Source organism: Neoarius graeffei, chromosome 7 (assembly GCF_027579695.1).
Source record: "Neoarius graeffei isolate fNeoGra1 chromosome 7, fNeoGra1.pri, whole genome shotgun sequence".
Taxonomy (NCBI): Eukaryota; Metazoa; Chordata; class Actinopteri; order Siluriformes; family Ariidae; genus Neoarius; species Neoarius graeffei.
This window is the reverse complement of record NC_083575.1, coordinates 43811607-43835976: the sequence shown is the minus strand read 5'-3', so window position 1 is coordinate 43835976 and position 24370 is coordinate 43811607. Positions and strand designations below refer to the sequence as shown.

Genomic DNA, 24370 nt, shown 5'->3' with positions numbered 1-24370 from the left:
CACACACACATACATACACACACTAATATATACACACACACACACACACACACACACACGGCTGGCTGGCTCAGTGGGGCAGCTCGAATGCCAACTTTGCGGTCGATTTTATATTTTATATATATAGTTTCAAAATCGACCGCAAAGTTGGCATTCGAGCTGCCCCACTGAGCCAGCCAGCCCTGAGTGCGTAACATCACAGCAGGAACCGGTTTTAAGGCCGAGGCCTTTTACAGCTATAGACCAAAGTCACAAATAATGTATCGTGAAAGTAAGAAATCCCGTTACCGACTTGCTCAACTAAGACTGATTTGACTTCATTGATTGTGGGTTGACTCTCATTAAAACAGGATAGGCGTTATAACTTATGCAAAATACATGTACATGCATTTTCACTGATAAAACGTAAAAGGCTAATTAAATAATCAGATGAACTGAGAATCGTATTCTGAAGCAAATTAAATAATCTTATACCGGTAACTTAAATACACAATACAAGTTACAGGTATTAATCTAAATGCAGGTAAACGACGTGTTTTTTTTTTTTTTTTTTATCCAAATGAGAGTCGGAGCTTACCCGTCTGTGTTCTCTAGGGTTGCCACCCGTCCCGTAAAATACGGAATCATCCTTTATTTGGCAATTAAATCTTGTGTCCCGTATTGAACCGATACGGGACGCGATTTGTTCCGTATTTTCATAAATATGTCCAATGCACATGTCTGTCTCACACATATCAACACTAAATCTAACAATAATTAACAAAATAAAATAGGAAATACTACATTGCGGGATCTACCCAGGACACAAACCCCTCCACTCTGTCACGCTCTGTGCGTCTGTGCCTGGCTGCCTGCGTCACTGCGTGTGGCGCTGTCACGGTTGCCTAGAGACAGACAACACACACCGGCGTTGCTCAAAAAACCCAGGCCTTTTAAAAATGTCTACTGCACCCGGGACTCCACCACGTCCTCAAAAGCATAAACGCTTACAAGAATACAGACATGAGTGGGAAGAGGCACATCCTTGGCTGGACAGCGTGAATGGAGACGACTACAGAGCAAACTGTAAAGTCTGTCGGCGAGTGTTCTCAGTGGCGTACGGTGGGCTGTCTTACATTAGACAGCATTCGTCAGGAGAGCAACACTGCAGATATGTAAGAACACAGAAGACACAAGCGTCAGTGTCACAGTTCTTTATACCCCAATCATCTCCTGAGAGTGATGCGGTATGGGACATTATCTTATGATTGTCGTTTGTTTGACTGATTGTTTGAATTAATGATCATTCATCCGTCCGACTGGATGTGTTAAAAAGGATGACCGAGTTGATCCACAAATCAATCTCTCACCAAATCTCAACACCTCACTCACTCACACACAGGAACCCTGTCTTCCACACTCACCCCGCCCCCTCGCTTTCTCATCCAACCACATACTTGCCCGTACCATACACATTCACTGACAATCAGAAAACACACATTACTCTTATTCTTATTATTATTAGCACACAACATTCACATTATAATAGTAACAAATAAATACATACATTTCCTAGATTAAAAATTTTATTAGTGTGGTTTACTTTAACTGTTTGGATGACATGACTTCATTTCAAGTCATAAGACAGACAGCAGACAAATACTGTTCAATTTAATAAAGAGATTGTCATCCCACCCCTCCCCTCTACGTTACCGCAGCTGAGGTGACACAGGTGTACCACACCATCAGGCACAACCTCAACTACAATAGTGCTGACTGTGCACATAAACGGAATCAAAAGATTCTACCAGATTCAAAGATTTTTTTTTTTAACAATGACTATAGGGAGAACAAAGGCAGAGGCAGTGGTTAAAGACGTTAAATGATATTAAGTTCTCAATATATTTAGATTATATTTTAAAAGTTCATTGTTGCCCACTTGTACATTATACATTTTTACAGCATTGGCAATAAAGCATTTCAAGCTTTAAGTATGAGTAATTGCTTTCTTGATCACCTCTTTACTAAAAACACCTACAAAATAAAACATACCACTGCTGCGGGCACCCCACGGGAGTCGTGCCCGTGGTGGTCATGGCCCCAAGGAGCCGTGGTGGGGGTCCCTTATTTTCATTTCTGAATCATGGCAACCCTAGTGTTCTCGCTTCTTGAAGGCCGATCTTGTGGCAGATTGTTTTGAAACAATCTGAATTTCAGCTGTTCATTCAGTTCTCCGTTCATTCACTTCTTCCACGTGAGGGCAAGAGAGCAGCAATATCCAGTTTAGACATAAGACAGCTGCTCCACTCATTCACTTTTCTTCATACTGTGCATTACACCATTACTGCTGGGCTCAGGCAATTACTAAAACCCGGGACGGAACGGGAGGTCACTGGTTTTAGCAACAACTGCAGGGAGGTCACTGCCCGAGCGATATGTCCCGTTCCATCCCGGGTTTTAGCAACAACTGCAGGGAGGTCACTGCCTGAGCGATATGTCCCGTTCCATCCCGGGTTTTAGCAACAACTGCAGGGAGGTCACTGCCCGAGCGATATGTCCCGTTCCATCCCGGGTTTTAGCAACAACTGCAGGGAGGTCACTGCCTGAGCGATATGTCCCGTTCCATCCCGGGTTTTAGCAACAACTGCAGGGAGGTCACTGCCTGAGCGATATGTCCCGTTCCATCCCGGGTTTTAGCAACAACTGCAGGGAGGTCACTGCCTGAGCGATATGTCCCGTTCCATCCCGGGTTTTAGCAACAACTGCGGGGAGGTCACTGCCTGAGCGATATGTCCCGTTCCATCCCGGGTTTTAGCAACAACTGCAGGGAGGTCACTGCCTGAGCGATATGTCCCGTTCCATCCCGGGTTTTAGCAACAACTGCGGGGAGGTCACTGCCCGAGCGATATGTCCCGTTCCATCCCGGGTTTTAGCAACAACTACGGGGAGGTCACTGCCTGAGCGATATGTCCCGTCCCAGGTTTTAGCAACAACCCTCGGCTCACTCCAGGAGGACTGGTGCAACTGAACTCTTTCCTTTTAAAAAATAAATACTTTCCTTTTCTTGTAGTTTTCTTTAATTGTTGGTACTGCACCCTCTTTCAATATGGGCTTATAGCCAACGCTCCTCAACAGATCAGAGGTTTCAGTAAAATGTGCAGAGCAGAGGAGAGACCACTTCATAGGCGCCCAATGTGCCCGTGAACTTCTCGCAAAACGCATCCAAATCTTTGCAGTTTGAACCTTCTTGGGCCATGAATGCAACGTAAATCCACCTTCGGTCATGTTGCTGCACCGGCCAGCAGCACATCTACATGGCATGGCGATAAATTAGCTCAAAATGGAGGATCGGAGTTGCAGTCAGCTCTGTATTTTAGTATAGCGGAAGTGGCGATGAGACCGATAGACTTCCTGTTGTGACGTTATGGACATCAAGGTCATTCGCTCAGCCCACTACCTATATAAAATCACTTTAATCGTAAAAATTACTACATTATTAGATTTATTGTTAACGCTTAAAACCATTCCTGTGTCATTCTTGAGGTTTCAAGGCATTTATAAACAAAAGCAAGGCCATGGCTCTGCGTACATGCTTTAAGGTTATCTCAGGACAAATAAATAAATCTTACCCGAAGATGTACAACCCCGATTCCAAAAAAATTAGAACAAAGTACAAATTGTAAATAAAAACGGAATGCAATGATGTGGAAGTTTCAAAATTCAATATTTTATTCAGAATAGAACATAGATGACATATCAAATGTTTAAACTGAGAAAATGTATCATTTAAAGAGAAAAATTAGGTGATTTTAAATTTCATGACAACAACGCATCTCAAAAAAGTTGGGACAAGGCCATGTTTACCACTGTGAGACATCCCCTTTTCTTTTTACAACAGTCTGTAAACGTCTGGGGACTGAGGAGACAAGTTGCTCAAGTTTAGGGATAGGAATGTTAACCCATTCTTGCCTAATGTAGGATTCTAGTTGCTCAACTGTCTTAGGTCTTTTTTGTCGTATCTTCCGTTTTATGATGCGCCAAATGTTTTCTATGGGTGAAAGATCTGGACTGCAGGCTGGCCAGTTCAGTACCCGGACCCTTCTTCTACGCAGCCATGATGCTGTAATTGATGCAGTATGTGGTTTGGCATTGTCATGTTGGAAAATGCAAGGTCTTCCCTGAAAGAGACGTCGATTGGATGGGAGCATATGTTGCTCTAGAAGCTGGATATACCTTTCAGCATTAATGGTGTCTTTCCAGATGTGTAAGCTGCCCATGCCACACGCACTAATGCAACCCCATACCATCAGAGATGCAGGCTTCTGAACTGAGCGCTGATAACAACTTGGGTCATTCTTCTCCTCTTTAGTCCGAATGACACGGCGTCCCTGATTTCCATAAAGAACTTCACATTTTGATTCGTCTGACCACAGAACAGTTTTCCTCTTTGCCACAGTCCATTTTAAATGAGCCTTGGCCCAGAGAAGACGTCTGCGCTTCTGGATCATGTTTAGATACGGCTTCTTCTTTGAACTATAGAGTTTTAGCTGGCAACGGCGGATGGCACGGTGAATTGTGTTCACAGATAATGTTCTCTGGAAATATTCCTGAGCCCATTTTGTGATTTCCAATACAGAAGCATGCCTGTATGTGATGCAGTGCCATCTAAGGGCCCGAAGATCACGGGCACCCAGTATGGTTTTCTGGCCTTGACCCTTACGCACAGAGATTCTTCCAGATTCTCTGAATCTTTTGATGATATTATGCACTGTAGATGATATGTTCAAACTCTTTGCAATTTTACACTGTCGAACTCCTATCTGATATTGCTCCACTATTTGTCGGCGCAGAATTAGGGGGATTGGTGATCCTCTTCCCATCTTTACTTCTGAGAGCCGCTGCCACTCCAAGATGCTCTTTTTATACCCAGTCATGTTAATGACCTATTGCCAATTGACCTAATGAGTTGCAAGTTGGTCCTCCAGCTGTTCCTTTTTTGTACCTTTAACTTTCCCAGCCTCTTATTGCCCCTGTCCCAACTTTTTTGAGATGTGTTGCTGTCATGAAATTTCAAATGAGCCAATATTTGGCATGAAATTTCAAAATGTCTCACTTTCGACATTTGATATGTTGTCTATGTTCTACTGTGAATACAATATCAGTTTTTCACATCACATCACATTATCTCTAGCCGCTTTATCCTTCTACAGGGTCGCAGGCAAGCTGGAGCCTATCCCAGCTGACTACGGGCGAAAGGCGGGGTACACCCTGGACAAGTCGCCAGGTCATCACAGGGCTGACACATAGACACAGACAACCATTCACACTCACATTCACACCTACGGTCAATTTAGAGTCACCAGTTAACCTAACCTGCATGTCTTTGGACTGTGGGGGAAACCGGAGCACCCGGAGGAAACCCACGCGGACACGGGGAGAACATGCAAACTCCGCACAGAAAGGCCCTTGCCGGCCCCGGGGCTCGAACCCAGGACCTTCTTGCTGTGAGGCGACAGCGCTAACCACTACACCACCGTGCCGCCCAATATCAGTTTTTGAGATTTGTAAATTATTGCATTCCGTTTTTATTTACAATTTGTACTTTGTCCCAACTTTTTTGGAATCAGGGCTGTATAATTTTTAGCTATATATCGAGTGAATATAATTTAAAAACATTTTTGATGTCCTGTGCATATGACATGGGCCATGACTGCAAAAATCACTAGAGAGGTCATTATTCTTGTTAACAGAATAGACAGCCTATAAAATGCTTTGGATATCTAAATGAGAAGCTAACAATTCACCCGAATACACCAGCATCATTGACAGACTTGATCCTGACACTTACAAAATTAAATCCAGGACCCTAACAAGTGAGAAAACAGTGAGATGTACAAAGGAGGAGGGCATTCTTCAGGGGTCTTTGTGGTTTCATATCTTAATACAAGTTGCCCTCTGCTGGAGATTCTGGGAGTCACAGCCCTAAAGGTATGCTATTCCTGAATATACCAAACTGTGACCAGGATGGATGGATGGATATATATACATTTTTTTCAGCTTAAAAATAACATCTGCTGCCTATGCATGATTAATGCTTCTAAGGAGTCTGAAATGAGTAAAAAGTGGGAAATCAGATGTCCAATTAAAATGAATGATTTAAAAAAAAAAAAAAAACCCACTTATAAAGGATTAAATTGTGAACCCCAAAGGTAGTCGTTTATCCTCATTTGAGTCAATTAATTGTTATATTTGATTATAAAAGTAATTACTAAAATCCAGCCTGGAAGACAGCATTTCAAAACAGGCTATTTAAATACATCATTATTACCCATCTCAGACATGTGCTGATTTGGGAGCTTTTCATTCTATAAGTCACTGACATGAGAGATAGTGTTATGACAATTGAATGGACTTTAATTACATCAATAATTCCTCCCTCTTTCCCCACAAGAAAAATTCTCCTGCCGAGTACATGACAATCATCCCAGGAAAAGCATGTGTGGGTGTTTTAACCAATTATATGTTGGCATCTGTGAATGGGAATTTCATAAATGAAAAGGATCTCTACATTGGAAGTTTTATTTTTAACGCACATCTGAAAGATTAGATCTAATTATTCACAGATGGTGAAACATTACTCAGTGTATCCTTGACACCTCCATAAATCTTATGAGTCATGCAATTCATCATTTGGCCTGGTATCAAACATGACAAGAGGTTAATGACATGGTCAAACAAAACCTGAGACCGTCATAAAATTAAGAAGTGGCAACAAAAAACACTTCACTCTGTACACTGAGCCTAAAACAAAAGCAAGAACGGTTCTCTTCTTAATACTGGTTACTGCCAATAATGACTCCTTGCCGACATTACTCACCCAGGTTGTAGGCCATGAAGTCAGAAGAGAAACACTTGGCACCGTAACTCATGGATGTGTCGTTGTGGGTGTTTCCGCCAAATACTAGCAAGTTCCCACCTACTAGCACAGCTGTGTGGAGGTAGCGATAAGACCCACTGTCCCTCAGAATTGACCTGAAATCAGTGTTACATCACTGCATAAACCAGAGGCACAGAGGGATACATTTCCACATGTAATCACAGATCTTGACACACACACACACACACACACACTTCATACTAATCATTTACTTAACTGAAGCTATTGTGATCACTGATCAAGGTGAATATATTGCAAAATAAATGAGGCCAGGACAATTCGGTACAATAATGGGTTTTGTTTTCCGTCTGCTCACCACATGCTATTGTTGATTTCGTAGCGGTACAGGTCACCAGCCAGGCCATACTTTGTGGCATTGAAGGCCTTGTAGCCACCATGGATGTAGATAGAATGTGTTTGAGGGTCATAGACACTACTGTGGCCATAGCCCCCATGAACTAGTGCTCCATTCCTCTCCAAAATACTCCACCTGTTCTTCCCTGTATTCAGAAAGAGGTCGACAAATCAAGTCAATTCAGAGGAGCTAAACCTAGTCGTTTTCTTATTTGTTTTAAATATATGTATATATTTTTTTAAATCATACATCTGTAAGTCAGCGCAAATCTGTAAAGCAACGTCAGCATTTTTGTCCCAATCTCTGAGACATCTGTAGTGTGTACACAATTATCATGCACAACCATTTGGACAGCTTTCTTTGTACTGAGAAAGCAACTGAATACTTGGTCCAGTCAGGGTTGCTGCAGAGTTTTGAAAAATCTAATTTAATGCTTTTAAACAGCTTAAGACCTGGCCAACTGAAAATTTAGTGCGTCAAGACCAGAATGAAACCAAAATAAATTCACGTGGGTCACCCTGCAATAATCCTTCACATGGTCAAATTGAGATTTTCCACTGCAAGTTCTCAAGCTAAAATGCGTTTCCCTTTTTCATATAAAAAGTATCTCAAACAGAAGTAAAGTTCCAGCATTTTAAAGTCCTCCAAAAGTGAAATGAATTTCAAATTCACTCAAATATGCCCTGCTGATCTCTACATGTATATCTACTTCGGGAAAAACAACAATTCTGACAGACTAAAGAATTTTAAGGTTACAGTATTATCAGTATCGCCTACATTAGGCTCTTTTACCAGAGCTAAAAGGCACTTGCATCATTTGACTGACCAGAGCGTCATTATTTCTTCACTCTGTTCGCACAAACATCAGTGGGGCAGTAATTGCTATTAATTCAGACAGCTCTGTTTGCTAGATTTCTTTTATTAAAAGTCTTTTTTTAGGCCACTTAAACATTTTAAAACTTTGCAGTCCTATGTACAGTGTGTAAGCACTCTTCATTTTGATCATGTGATGGTTCAAGGAGCATCACAGGATTTTTTGGAAGCCAGTATCTGATTACAAACTGTTTTAATTAAATCCCATTTCCCTACAGTATGTAACCATGAAAAAACTTGATCAAACTGAGAAAAATCACCTTTAGCTAGCGAAGATTTAAAATGTCTCTAGGCAGACTGCATTTACCACTGCGTTTGTTAAACTGGCTCTTTACCAAAGTAATGTATGAAGACAGATGCCAAAGCAAGGTTAGAAAATTCTTTAGTAACTTAATTTCAAAAAGTTTGAAAATTCAGCTCTAGTGACTTTCAAGTTTACCTCAAATATGGCACTGATGGAGTGTGCCATCAGGGAAGAAAAAGTCCATTGATGTGATAACCTGGTCATTCAGGTTCAACTGACTTCATTTTATTACCACACAACACTGTGGAGCCTCAACTTGACCAAATGAAGCAACCCCAGATCATAACACTGCGTCCAGAGGCTTTACAGTGTCCATGACTGTGTATAGTGGCATATGGAAATGCTTTTACTTTCACTACAAGTCACATTTTTACTGTCAATTTTTTTTTTTAATTATTCAGCTTCAAGTGGGCAGCACGGTGGTGTAGTGGTTAGCGCTGTCGCCTCACAGCAAGAAGGTCCTGGGTTCGAGCCCCGGGGCCGGCGAGGGCCTTTCTGTGCGGAGTTTGCATGTTCTCCCCGTGTCCGTGTGGGTTTCCTCCGGGTGCTCCGGTTTCCCCCACAGTCCAAAGACATGCAGGTTAGGTTAACTGGTGACTCTAAATTGGCCGTAGGTGTGAATGTGAGTGTGAATGGTTGTCTGTGTCTATGTGTCAGCCCTGTGATGACCTGGCGATTTGTCCAGGGTGTACCCCGCCTTTCGCCCATAGTCAGCTGGGATAGGCTCCAGCTTGCCTGCGACCCTGTAGAAGGATAAAGCGGCTAGAGATAATGAGATGAGATGAGATGAGATGAGATGAGATGAGATGAGCTTCAAGTGTTTAAGTGATCTCCAATCATGGTCAGTCAAGAATTTTTTTCTGACCACATTTTTCTGCCAAGTTGACAATTCACCACTATCCTTCTCGGTTTTAAAAATGCATTCAACAGTTTTTAGCCCAATTCCAGTAATTTCAGCAAACTAGGTAACATCTTTTCCAGGACCACAGGATACGACTTCTGGCTGTTCAAGAAATGAGAAGCTACTCACTGCATCAGTTTGGGTTAAAATAATTGTTGCCAGCTGAAACACAATCACTGCAGTAATTATCCAATCAAAGGCTCTTATGTATTTGCTTATTTAAATCCAAATAGCGACTTTTTTTTTGGGCCAGGCACTACATGATGCTGCTTAACAGGCTACAATTATCTAGCATGACTGTTAGCATAACGCTTGGGCTTCTTAAGATTTCCTGTGACATTCATGTGCTTTAATCTCCACTGCACCTGAAATGTCAACACATTTTGCATCCAACATCAACACAACTGCATGCTGGTACCAACTACTTCCAGTATTCAGCAAGCCTTCCATTCTTTTCTCAGTACTGAAAAACAATCTGACATTACTGTGAAATATGCTGAAATTACTGTTCATGATAATTGCAGTTACACTACAGATGTAGATGAGATTTTAAAAATGAATAAAAATTAAGGGGGGGGGGCGGCACACACAACCCACATTGGAATACCAACTTTTTGTCTGATTCTAAATGAGGGATTGTCAAAGTACTTTATTTAGAACAGATAAAAGTATTTGAAATGTGAATTTACTTAATAGAAGAAATATTAGAAAATGGGTGGGCTGCTAACCAATGTCGTACTGCTGCACTTGGCTGATGTATCCATAGAGAGGGCAGTGACCGAAGATGACGAGCATAACTGGCTCATCAGGCTGGATGTGAACAATGTGAGCAGAGTGGCCCACCACTGCGTACTGCTCTTTAGCTTGTGGGTTCAGCAGCTCCCATGATTGATTCCTTATGTGAAACACCCACAGCTCAGCTGTCACGTTCCCCGTGGAATCCATCTTCCCACCATACATATAAATCTTATCCTGAGAGAAATCATACACACAAAAAAAATTGAATTTCTATGTGTAAAAAGTTTTCAGCGTGTTTATTAGTATGTATAGTACATCCTGCATAAATAAGCACGCGCGCGCACACACCTTGTGCACAGCCAGAGAATGACCATAGCGTGCAGTAACAGAGTTGGCTGAACGATTCAGAGACATCCAGCTCTGAGAGGTGAGATTGAATCTAAGAGAGAGTGTTTTTAAAAAAATATATATAATAATAAAGAGCATGCCATACACAGTTATATGTAAAGGTCTTGTGTTTTTGTACATGGAGACTCACGCTATCACCATCTGGTACTTTGTGTAGTTGAACATGTGACCACCGATCACCCACATGACATCTTCATGCACCACAGCCTTATGGGATGCCCGTGCCAGGCTGTGTCCACTGAACTCCACAAGTGTCCAAAAGGAAACATTAGCAGGTACTGACACTGAACAATCAGGGCCTGAAACACACACACACACACACACACACACACACACACACACACCCTTCAGTATGCAAAACATTGCTCAACTTGCATCTTTCTACTACAGCGTAGGAAAGAGGTTGATAAAAATATTTAAAAAAAAAAAAAAAAAAAGTCAGGCCCAATCAAGAGTCCATCATTAACTGGATCTAAAAACAAGAGTCTAAACCAAAAGATGCTCATAAAATTATTACACATCATTAAGATATACACAGATGCCCAGTTTTGAGTTCCACAAAACTTTTTTAGGGACATGAGAGTAGCAATAATATAGCTTCAGGTTTCAATGCACTATTTTGAGTTTACTTCCCCCCCCCCATTTTTCTTTACTCTATGGAAACCATTACACTCTTAGTATCCATACATGCAACAGCAAACAGAGTACATAGAAGAGGAGAAAAAAAATAATGAGTGAGACAGAATGAGGAGCCACTCTGCCTATAGCCCATGGAGTAAATGATATTTATTGGAAACTTTTCTGGGTCACAAGCTGCAGAACACTGAAGATGGCAGTTAACTGGTAACCTTTATGCACAAGTATGACGAAACACTGGACTGTACCACTAATCACAAATTACTCCTAAAATAAACCAAAAGAACAGCCTTTTTCTCCCTTCCCCCATCTCTCACACGTCTTTTTTTTTTTGCTCTGTTGGCACTGTAGGCAGCTGACAACAGATTTCTAAAAGGCTATCAAAAATGCCAAGTCAGCTTTATCTATATAGCACTTTAACAACCCTTGCTGACAATAATGCATTACATAGATCATAAAATCATGACATGAAAAGGCATAAAAAACAAAACATACATCATACATAGTCTGCTCTGTGATCTATTCAATTCTCTTTACGGAAATGGAGATACATACCGATACGTTAATATTAAGTCACAATATGATTGAAAAAAAAAAAAAAAAGACATAAAACCAATATGATAAAAGTTGTGTCTTTTAGTGTTTTATATCTCTTAGTGCTGCAAGATCAACATATCTCTCCTCCCTAATAGAAGATAAAAATAATCTGAGATTCCTATTTAAATACTGTAGCAAAATTAACCAGGAATAAGTCCACTATAGACACATGCACACTTGTAGTATGTAGTAGCAAAGACTTCATAAATTTTTTTAATGGCAAAATTAAAAATCTCATTATCTCTAGCCGCTTTATCCTGTTCTACAGGGTCGCAGGCAAGCTGGAGCCTATCCCAGCTGACTACGGGCGAAAGGCGGGGTACACCCTGGACAAGTAAAATTGAAAATATCCGACAAAAATTTAAGGTCAGACAATGTAAGGTGGCCCTGTAGTTAACAATATAACCATCAGATCAGTAATTAGTGTGTTTTACTCCCCTTAGAGAAACTGAATTACTTTCATTAATCTCTGCATCAAAATCCTCAAGTTGTGAACTAGATCCCTTACCTACACGTCTATTCAAACAATTTTTGTTTCTTCATGTGCAGCAATAAAAGGCCTCGGGGTGATTATTGACCTCAGTCTTTCATTCGAAACTCACATCAATAACATTACCCGGATAGCTTTCCTTCATCTCAGAAATATTGCTAAGATAAGAAATTTAATGTCACTACACGATGCAGAAAAACTAGCTCATGCTTTTATCATCTCCAGGTTGGATTACTGTAATGCCTTACTGTCTGGATGTTCCAATAAGTGCAGAAACAAGCTCCAGTTAGTTCAAAATGCAGCAGCAAGAGTCCTTATTGGAACTAGAAAATATGATCGCAATCACCCCTGTCTTATCCACACCGCATTGGCTCCCAATCAAATTTTGTATTGATAAAATACTACCACTGACCTTTAAAGCACTGAATGGTCTCGCACCACAGTACCTGAGCAAGCTTCTGGTCCTTTATGACCCGCCATGCCTACTTAGATCAAAAGGTGCAGGCTATCTGCTGGTACCTCGGATAGTGAAGGCTACATCAGGGAGCAGAGCCTTTTCTTACAAAGCCCCACATTTATGGAACAGCCTTCCAAGTAGTGTTCGGGAATCAGACACAGTCTCAGCGTTTAAATCTAGGCTGAAAACATGTTTAGTCAAGCCTTTTGTTAATGGTGTTTATGAGGTAAAGGAGTAGATCTGGAGGGTCCTCAGACAGAGTGTTTTGGTAAACTGGGATGTATGGATGCTGTCAGTCCCCACTCGCTTGCTCACTCGAGTTTGTTGACGGTGTAGTGGCTGCTGCTTTATGTCCCGGGGCTCCCTCATGCCGGTGTTACCTTCTGGCTCTCCCCTTTTAGTTATGCTGTCATAGTTACTTGCCGGAGTCCCTGCTTGTACGCAGTGCAATATGTATACTGTTCCTACTTATTCAGGTGGCATTGGGCATACCGAATAACCTGCGTTTTCTCTCTTCTCCCCTCAATCTGTCCTTCTGAGTTACAGGTCAATCCTGAGATCGAGATGCTGACCTCTTCTGCTCCTCAGACCTGCCTGATCCATCCTGGTGCCCTGTGTCTGGTTGGAGCCTCATCACATCACTCCTGTGGAGGACGGCCCCATGAGGACAGTTGAAAGTCACACTTGGAAGACGCTCTGGACGTTTACAGTAATGCTTTTATAGCTGAGGACTACAGTTGACTTGCTAACTTTAGGACTGCAGTTGTCATGAACAGTTTTGCACTCAAGTTTCCATTAATGAAGAGTTATAACATCAACAAAACTGACTTCATGTTAAAACTGTTAATGTTATAGTCATGTCTGTTGTTGCCCAAACGAGGATGGGTTCCCTTTTGAGTCTGGTTCCTCTTGAGGTTTCTTCCTCGTTGTTTGAGGGAGTTTTTCCTTGCCACTGTCGCCACAGGCGTGCTCATTGGGGATAGATTAGGGATAAGATGAGCTCATGTTTTAAGTCGTTCAAATTCTGTAAAGCTGCTTTGCGACAATGTTTATTGTTAAAAGCGCTATACAAATAAATGACTTGACTACTGGATCAAAATATGATCAAACCAATATAATAAAAAAGGCATAAAACCAACATACATACACACACTGCTCTGTAATATATTAAAACAGAGGCGTTTTAAAGTGTAGATTTAAAATAGAACACCTAATGTGCAATGGTAAGCTACTCCAGAGATTTGGTTGCCACTGTGAATGCACAGTTGCTCTGTTTTCAACTGTGACCTTGGAGTGGACAGAAGAAGCTGGACAGAGAGCCTCAGGGATCTTGATGCAAGATGTGGACTTGGCAAATCGGAAATTTACTGTAAGAAATCTAACCCATGCAGGGCTTTAAAAGGAATACTAAAAGTCTTAAACCAAATCCTATACTGAACTGAGAGCCAAAGGCAGGAAGCCAAAACTGGAGTAACATGGTCTTTATTTTTTGCACCAATTAAAAATTGTGCAGCAGCATTTTGGACCAACTATAGGCTGGCTAAACACGACTGACTGACCCCAATGTACAGTGAGTTACAGTAATCTAAATGAGGTCAAATAAAAGAAGGAACAAGTTTTCCCCCCGTCCTGGGGAGAGAGATGTGGCTTAATTTTTGAAGACGCTACTCTAAACATCAGCATTTGTTTATCAACTTTAAATTCAGAGTTAAAAAAAAAAAAAAAAGTGTTCTGGAATAACATCCAACATTTTTAGACAGAGAAACCAGGTTTTCCCAAAATACTTTATTAGTTTAGAAGGACCAAATAAAATTACTTCAGATTTGATGTTTTTAAACATCCAACTTTTGATGTCATCCAGACAATCATGACAGAGACTGGATCATTAGGTTGCAAGGGTAAATATCTGTGTATCATCAGGATAACAATGAAAACCAAAATGTTATGCTTCTGAATCTCCCAAAGGGAGCAAATACGTGGTGGTGGTGGGGGAGCCACAAAACACAGGCCCCAGAATACACCCCTGGGATCATCTACATTTGATAGTAGCCACAGAAGAAAATAACTAACTCTAAGTGAAAAAGTCCACTCTGAAGTAAGAAAAACCAATTTAGCGCTGCTCTTTGAATTCCAACACTATATTTCAAACATGCCATCAACACATCATGGTGTACAGTGTCTGCGGCTGCACTGAGGTCTAAAAATGGCACAATTACACTGCAAAAAGTTATATCTTCGCAAGTGAAAATATCTTGAATAGTTGAAACGATCTAGCATTTCTGATTAGAAGAATACAAGACACCAATTCTGAGATCATTAAACCTAGTTCTAGATTGCAACCAACTTATTCGAAGATGTCTTATCAAGTAAAAATATCTGTCCATGCAGCAAGATAATTTCACTAGTATCAAGTAATTTTCTCCTCAAATTCAGTTTTTAATTTTTTGCAGTGTACCAGAGTCAGCAGCAGGCAGGAAATCACATTTTACCTTCAAAAGGGCAGACAGAGCTGTGAAATGCCCCCAATACAAATAATAACTGAAAGGCTTCAAATATTATTTGTATTCAGGAATAGCACAGGCTGAAAATAGACAACTTTAAAGAAGAATGATAGTTTTGAAATAAGTCAGAAATTGCTGCAATCCATGCGATCAAGTTGTTTTTTTTTGTTGTTTTTTTTAAAGGGGTTGAACAGCATGTTTAAAATATGAAGGAGCTACGCACTGAGAAATGAATAATAGATAAAACGCTAACCTGCAGGACTTCAAACATTTCTTTAAAAAGTTCTGAAAGGATTACATCAAGGGACGACGTAGGTTTCATGTAGGAGCCGATATCTGTTAGGACAGACAGTGTGACAGGTTCAAAGCAAGTAAAAAGTACCTTTGCATGTCTGATTGTCTGTCTGTCTGAGAGAGAGAGCAAAGTCCATAAGAGGGCTGACAAAATAAGACCTACTGTTTTCCATCAAGTTAATAATGAAACTCGTTCCTCAGTGCTAGATTCAGAACTAGCTACTGCAAAAGGGTTATGAACTAAAGTGTTTGCCCAGGCATCTTTAAACTGTCCAGCTGGAGAAGGAGTTAATACTGCAGAAAGGATGGCCTCGGGCTCCAACGATAGTTGGTTGACAAAGCAATGTGAAATTTAAAGTTATAACATATCCGCCTATACTCTCCTTACACCTGAAATGGGGATACTTGTTAATACTTTTGTTGCATTTTGGTTTTTGGGCTATACGTTCTGGATCATCAGTCGCAATCTTTTTTTAAAAATGGTAAAAATCACAAGCAGGGAACAAGTCAATACCACGCAAGCTTTTGCTGCATGGGGTGAAACAGCAACCTGTAATTTCCCACCTACAATTGGTAACATCTAACAAATACATCCTCAGATTTAAATCTGAAACTTGTCAACTTGGTGCACTCTTCTCAACTACCAGTTCCTTCAAGTCAAATCAACATGGCTGTGCACACTGAACTGTAAAGCCCTGTTCTCCACTTATTTACATTTAAAGCATTAGGCAGACTCCCTCATATAGAGCAACTTACAGAAGTGCTTTGAAGTCTTCAGCAATAAAGCCATCCTGATACTGGTTCACTTGGACACAGACTAAGAATACCATCAGTCTAAAACTCTGCTGGGCATGTAATATAGTAAAGAAAAGCACAAATACGTTTTTTATAACTCTAATGTTGATTATTACCTTCTCAAATCAGTGTTTACCATCAATGGTACAGATTTTAAAAGTACTGTGTGTGTTAAAAGGTCATAGGCAACAGTTTTAAAAGTACTGTGTGTTAAAAGGTCATAGGCAACAGTTTTAATTTTATGCACATTTGAAACTTTACATGTTAAAAAACCCTCTGTAATTTTCTTCTGGTCCCAAGAAGTATTGTTAATAAGTAATAATTAAAATAAGTTAGCGCGGATTGTGGCAAATTGCTGTTCAGCTATTTTCGTGACCACTCGGCGGCGCGTGACGTCATTTAAGACAAACAAACCGCTTGAGTTGAGTCCACTTCCGTTTACTTGCATTGCTGTTCGGCTTGAGTGCAGACGTGCATTCAGGAATTTCCAAAGAAAAACCCCATGCCTTATTGTTGTGCAGTGAACTGTAACAATGGGACCGGTTCAGGAAGAAGTTTTTATCTTTTTCCTAAAAGAGGCGGCGCGAGCGGGTTGGCTTTTTCCGAAAGAGGCGGCGCGAGCGGGCTGGCTTTTTCCAAAAGCGGAGAAGAGGCAGCGCGAGCGGGCTGGCTTTTTCCGAAAGCGGAGAAGAGGCGGAGAGAGTGGGTTGTGTGCATGAAGCCAGAGGATTGTTTTTTTTCCCGGAAGAGGAGACGAGGCAGAGAGAGTGGATTGTGCGCATGAAGCCAGAGGGTTGGCTTTTTCTGGAAGAGGAGACGAGGCAGAGAGAGTGGATTGTGCGTGTGAAACAAAATCAAGCAGTCAAAGAAGAAACAGAGCAGCAACGCTCAAGCAAAAAGGAGAAGATTGGAGGTAAACATTTTTACTTTTGCTTGCAATGGACAAGTCAAGAATCCCAGTCTGTTTGGCTTAAATGATGTCACGATGACGGTCCCCTGGCGGTGAAATTGCGCACAAGTGAGATGTAAAAAAGCCTTCGGAAATTGGGCAAAACAATATATTTTAACCGTTTTATTCAATTTTATGGTGCAAATTAGACACCAGGAAGATTGAATTCGCTTTTTGGGTCGTTTTTCTAGACAATAAAGTTGATATTCTACATTTCACCTCCGACCATTAAGCACGTTCACTCAATTCACGATTCAATTCGAGTCACAATATTGGGTTCTTATCAATTTAAATATTCCTTTTGTTAAATTTAGATAACCTTTTGTTTCATTTTCCTAATAAGCAACAATATTTACTCACATTTGTAATGGTTGGAGTAAAATATAATAACCCATGGGCGGCACGGTGGTGTAGTGATTAGCGCTGTCGCCTCACAGCAAGAAGGTCCAGGTTCGAGCCCCGTGGCCAGCGAGGGCCTTTCTGTGTGGAGTTTGCATGTTCTCCCCATGGGTTTCCTCCGGGTGCTCCGGTTTCCCCCACAGTCCAAAGACATGCAGGTTAGGCTAACTGGTGACTCTAAATTGACCGTAGGTGTGAATGGTTGTCTATGTGTCAGCCCTGTGATGACCTGGCGACTTGTCCAGGGTGTACCCCGCCTTTCGCCCGTAGTTAGCTGGGATACGCTCCAGCTTGCCTGTGACCCTATAGAACAGGATAAAGCGGCTAGAGATGATGAGATGAGATGAGATAATAACCCATCACCTAAAATACTCCTTTTACTAAAAATTAAAAACATTAATTACAAATAGGCCTTTTCTTAATAACCATTTATGAAGATTTGTGAAGGTAGTCGTCAGGTATAAACAGAAAACAATGACCTCCTTTTCATCCCTTTAGCTTTCAGGAGTCTGTATAAAGAAAGCGCCCATTTCTTGTTAAACCTGCTTGGACAGTCATGCAGCTCTTTCCCATTTCAGATGTTTTGTGTGCGTGTGTGTGTGTGTGTGTGTGTGTGTGTGTGTGTGTGTGTGTGTGCGCGCGCAGCATTAGAGCTGTGTTACTTCCACCTCAGGCGAAGGTCCATGTATGCCTGTTAATGTGTTATTGTACCTCTGCTGTCTAATCAATTCAATGACAGATAGGAACAACTAAGATTATGTAGCTTAAATAATCACGATTCATTTTTGTGCTGTTTCATTGATTTGAAGCGTCAAATTTGTATTGATTTATCATCACACGATGTATTGTTACATGCCTATTGTCTGTATATAAATGGAGCTAAAGCCAATACAGCTATAAACTAATTTAACACTCAACTATGGTTAGCTGGATAGCTTGTGGCTAACATTACTTGCCATTATCTGCTGCTGTTGCTATACTGCAATTTCAATTCACAAATGTTGCATGAATCTCTGAAGTTCACTATAGTAGAATACTACCAGTAGCCACTCAGGCCTGTAAACATGCAGCTAAACTAGATTTTTATGAATTTTATGTGCTCTTACAGAACAAACGATACACACAATGGTAGCGTCCATGTGCCCCACCCACTTTACAGTGCCAAGGTGGGAAAATGACATTACTACACTTGGCAAATTTCCACTTACAAGGCACTATCAACGTAGCATTGGTACGGGCAGATATGTACTGGCATTTAAAAATAAATAAATAAATAAAATTCCCCACCCCCAACCACTGACTAAAATAGCTTTTCAGAGCAAGGTCAGATCACTAGACTAAAAATAGAATTTGGTATTTAAAATTATTAGCAGTTTTGTTTAAAGAAGTCAGAGGCAAGCAAACTTGATATTTTAGTGAGTCTGGCAACAGACTCTGGGAGGGAGTCCAAGATTTGTCAGTTGTAAGGCAAATGGCCTCATCCTATTAAAATAGGTAGTTTTTGGTTGCATTAGTGAAGAAAGGTACTAGACTCTGCTAAAGGTCTGACTTGTGAGACCACAGCTGGGCTAATATTTCAACATCCCCCAGAAAGTAGCTTTAAAGAAAAGAAAAAGGAAGCAAGCATGCATGCATACATGCATACATACATAAAGCAAGCTATAGAACTTAATGAGAGTAATAGCACAGACCCACACAAATTAGAAAAAAAAATAAATTCTAATTTGTTGGGGGGGGGGGGGGGGTTTATATCTGAGCAGCATAAGAGAGCACTTTTCAGATTAAAAAAAAAAAAAAAAAAAAACGTTGGCGACTGGGTTTTGCTGCAAAATTAAGAAGTGAGTGTGACAGTCAGTCAAAGTGTCCGGAAGAACTGTGGCTGGTTCTGCAAGATGCTCAGTAAAACCTACAGCTCATTTCCTTATAAAATTGCACTCATTGTACATACCTGAGACTTTTTTTTAAATAAAGCAGAGTCACCAAATATTGACCGTTTCATTTATTATGGCTAACTGCTGTTTATAGTATTTCTTTAATGTTGAAACATTTAATTTAAGCCTTTTTTTTTTTTTTATCTACAGCACTTCTTTACACGTCCCTAAGACTTTTGCACAGTACTATATGCGCACATACTATATGAGAGTCATGAGCAAGCTGACACTTCACTGAACTGCAGTAATGGAACCTACCATTAACTCAAGTGTAATGAAACTAGTTCCATTTTGCCCATTTTCTGGGAATATTATTGTTTCATTTGCTGATGCATGCAGAAAAAGGCCCACCTTGCCAGCCAGGGTTGCAGAGGCACCGTTTATCACTGATTTGGCACCGACCTCGCACGGGATAGCCACAGTTCGAGGCACAGTAGGGAACATCACAGGCATCGCCGTTCCAGCCCTCCTCACACTCACACTGCACCACGTCACTGGAGTTAGCCAGACGACACACACCGCGGCCTGAGCAGTTATTAGGACACATATTTATCCTAAAGAATGGAAAAGGTGGGGTGAAAAAGACAAACACAGTATTAATCAGTAGATTGCAGTTAACAAACGGTTCACAATATTTTAGCAGTGCATTTCTCTTTGTGTGAGTGCAAGTAGTCACCACCTAAAAACTCGTATCTACACTAATCTATTAAAGGCTTGGATCTGAAAAGTGCTCAGAGTACTACATTATTCTGTAGGAAGCTACTCGATCTACAGAACACATAAGACCTTGCATATTTGTTCAGAGCAAGAGCATCCATTTATCCTTTCAATCCACAACTACTACATAACACAGGCTGTGAATTTCAGTTCCATTATGAGCTTGGAAAATGTTTAGCTTGCTAATGAATTACCTTAGAGAACTTAGCTGTCATATTAGTGATTTACTGAATTGTTAAATATCATTAGTTTCAGCTGAGAAATAAAAACGCTGTGCTAGGCTGCTAAATTTAAGCTGCATTTAAACCTAAGCTGGCATTACTGCTGCCCCATTAGTAGGCAACTCACTCTCCTCTAGAGCTGAACAGAGCTCATGGTGTGTGCGCGCATCTGTGTGTAAGAGAGGGAGAGAGAACCAGACAAGCTGTTTGATGTCCTTCAGTAAGCCTTGTTTTGTGTGTGCATAATGGAGGAGCATCTGATAGGTGCATGCATGAACGTGTGCATGTAGAGTGTATGCAGAGTGAATGAGTGTATGCAGAGGTTCTGTTTGATGTTCTTTTGATATTGCGCGCCGTTGTGCTCCTTTGAGAAAAAGGAGGCCCACCATGAATACAGTCACTATAGAAACTGCACCAATAAGCACCAGAACTCGGCATCATCAACCACTCTAAACCAAGAGGCCAAATCCATCAAAGCTATGGTCCTTTCTGAAAGTACTGGAACAGCAAGGCCAATTCTGTTTCTGCTATACAGTGAAGACATTTGGGTTTGAGATCAAAAGACGCAGAAGAGACAATGGATCAGAATTTCAGCTTTCATTTCCTGATATTTGCATCTAGTGGTGTTAAACAAATTAGAACATGGCACCTTGATGGCAGAGCACCCAGTGTTTAAATGAGCAAAAGTAGTAACAGCTTGCCTTAAAAGTAAATAACACTCATTCTATCCACGTTCACTGGATATGAGCAATTGGGTGCTCTGATTGGCTACTCTACTACTAGGACATCAGCTCCTATACATAGTTTGCACATGACGTCACAGAGTCGGGGATTCCCTAGTGGCGGTCATCTTGTGGGTCAAGCTTACCGTACGGGTGACTGAGCACACATTGTAACGCGCGAGTACAAAGTCTTCAAAAGACCCCAAGCAGGCTATTTAAAGCTAACAATGGTGCACACCTGTTGTATTCACGGCTGTCATAATAGGTCAGATGATGACGTCAAGCGGAGCCTTTATGGAATTCCCACTGTACGGGAGCACGAAGGTGAGCAAACAAAGAAACTCAGCATACAAAGGAGAAATCTATGGCTTGCGAGAATCAACCGCAAGGATTATCAGCCTTCCAAACACAGCAAAGTCTGCTCCGATCATTTTATAAGTGGTAAGTTGTTTAAATAAACAATCAATTGTGTTTAAGTTTGTTTTTGGAAACCAAAACATCGTGTAAACAATCTCTGGAGAATGCCTAACTGGAACCGCTGAGTGTACGTTTACATTGTAATGTACACTTAATATCGCTCATTTGTCACATTTCTATTTGAAACTTGTCACTTCACTCATGCAAGGGTCATTTTTGAAAAACATTTTAGGTCTATTCTGTATGATTTGATTTGTGTTTAATCAACTTATTACGGTTGCATAACATTCAACAGTCTATTTAATGCTAGAATATATAAAGTTGTATATATCAGACAGCCTTTAAAGTTTGATGAAGTCAGTTTCAGGTTTTGGAGCAGGCTTTGGCAGTTTCAGGCTTTGGCAGCCCTGCATAGTCACTTGAAAATGCATCTTTGTCCACTTCGTAGGGGTCAATTCCCCCAATCAAGGCCAGTTTGGCTGCATACCGTTGTCGTGAGATGTTGTCTAATGTATCTAGATACTTCTGTTTGCTTGATTTTGCCGACATTGATCTTTATTTTAGAAAACTGACTATATAACTTTATAAATTCGTCTGAGATAACGTAGCCGGTAATGGCGATGGTTCGTTTTGTTTGACCCACAAGATGGCGGCTGGAGGGCTTTCCCTGGAATGCCGTGACGTCAGTGAAAACTATGTATACCGTGAGTAGAGAAAAACAAAATGGCAGCGCATGTTGCTGAATCAACCGAGGACAAAATAAAAACACCTTTTTATTTTTCAAGAACCATTATAGCATTTTTCACAAATTGCTACGGTCATTTTGCCAGTGTGTTTACATTCTGAGCGGAAATGATTGTCAGACATGTCATATGAAAAAGTTATCAAATTTGCAAAAAATAAAAATGCTCCATTTCTCAAAATCCAGTGAATTTGGATAAAATAAAACCGTTATCCCACTCAATCTCGCTGTATACAGCTTATAACCAACTCGGCGCTATACGTGCTTCATCGGCCATCAGCTCACGTACAACTCGATTTCGTGGAATAACTTAAATATTTGGTTGCATATCCCTTGTTTGCAATAACTGCATCAGGCACATGACCAACTGACATCACTAAACTGTTACCTTCTGCTTTTATTATACTTTTCCAGACTTGTATTGCAGCTTCTTTCAGTTGGTGTGGGTTTTCACGCTTCAGTGTTCTCTTCAGGAGATGAAATGCCTGGTCAATTGAGTTAAGGTCTGGTGACTGACTTGGCCTGTCTAAAACCTTCCACTCCCCCCAGTGAAGTCCTTTGTTGTGTTGGCAGTGAGTTTCTGCAGGCAGAATGTTTCTGTCGATGTCCAAATTCACTCTGCTGCTACAACAGCAAATCCTTAATATTCATTGTTGATATACATTGTTGGACATCAAAAGTGAAGATTAAGGATTTCCTTGGCTGACATGCTTGATGTCGAGTTGTGAGTACACTAGCGGGTTCTTTCTTTTTCAGGACAGTCCAAATTGTTGTATTGGCCATCCCCAATGCTTGTGCAATTAATCTGATTGATTTTCCCCTTTGTCTCAGCTTCAAAATGGTTTGCTTTTCTCCCATAGTCAGCGCTCTGTTCTTCATGATGGTTTATCCATTCCAGCAACAAATGCATTCTTTCACAAGAAAAAAAAAAAAAAAACTCAGGGGTCAAACCATGAGTAGATATTCAGAGCTACTAACTTAAATAATTTAACTAAAAAACAGGGAATACCTGGGCAACAAGAAACACCCGTCAGTCATATGTTCCAATATTCTGGAAAAATAGGTGGCTTCAAACAAAAAGTGCCATGTTCAAAAGGAGATACGCAGAGCCTTTATTTTTAAATAAATTTGAGTGGATTAGTATCTCCATCCTTGACTCTTGTACACTGCATAAATGGGAATTAAAAAACAAAAAACAAAAAAAAAAAAAAACACCGCAAAGTTGGTATTCGAGCTTCCCCGCTGAGCCAGCCAGCCTCGAGTGTGTGACGTCACAGTGGTAACCGGTTTTAAGGCCGAGGCCTTTTACAGCTATAGACCAGTCATATAAATAAAAATTTACGGTCAAAGTAAGAAATACCGTTACCGACTTGCTCAACTAAGACGGATTTGACTTCATTGATTGTGGGTTGATTCTCATTAAAGCAGGAGAGGTGTTATAACTTATGCAACATACATGTACATGCATGCATTTTCACTGATAAAACGTAAAAGGCTAATTAAATAATCAGATGAACTGAGACAATCACATTCTGAAGCAAATTAAATCTTATACCGGTAACTTAAATATGCAATACAAGTTACATGTATTAATCTAAATGCAGGTAAACAATGTGTTTATCCAAATGAGAGTCGGAGCTTACCCGTCTGTGTTCTCGCTTATTGAAGGCCGATTGTTTTGAAACAATCTGACTTCAGTTGTTCATTCACTTCTTCCACGTGAGAACAAGAGAGCAGCAATATCCAGTTTAGACATGACACAGCTGCTCCACTCATTCACTTTTCTTCATACTGTGCATTATGCCATTACTGCTGGGCTCAGGCAATTACTAAAACCCGGGACGGAACGGGATGTCACCGTTTTTAGCAACAACTGCGGGGAGGTCACTGCCCGAGCGATATGTCCCGTCCCAGGTTTTAGCAACAACCCTCGGCTCACTCCAGGAGGACTGGTGCAACTGAACTCTCTTTCCTTTAAAAAATAAATAAATAACTTTCCTTATCTTG

At 40.8% G+C, this 24370-nt stretch overlaps 1 protein-coding gene across 4 annotated transcripts in view; it reads right to left on the bottom strand.

The window, feature by feature from the left end:
* Positions 1-24370, bottom strand: part of atrn (attractin) — a 123624-nt gene that overhangs the window by 68615 nt on the left and 30639 nt on the right. For all 4 annotated transcript variants that reach the window (XM_060925725.1, XM_060925726.1, XM_060925728.1 and 1 more), the window contains exons 5-10: positions 19896-20098; positions 10626-10794; positions 10436-10526; positions 10078-10321; positions 7233-7416; positions 6857-7011 (exon numbers count right to left, since the gene is read on the bottom strand). In XM_060925725.1, the coding sequence (XP_060781708.1) occupies positions 6857-7011; positions 7233-7416; positions 10078-10321; positions 10436-10526; positions 10626-10794; positions 19896-20098 (1046 nt within the window). The remainder of the gene's footprint in view (positions 1-6856; positions 7012-7232; positions 7417-10077; positions 10322-10435; positions 10527-10625; positions 10795-19895; positions 20099-24370) is intronic.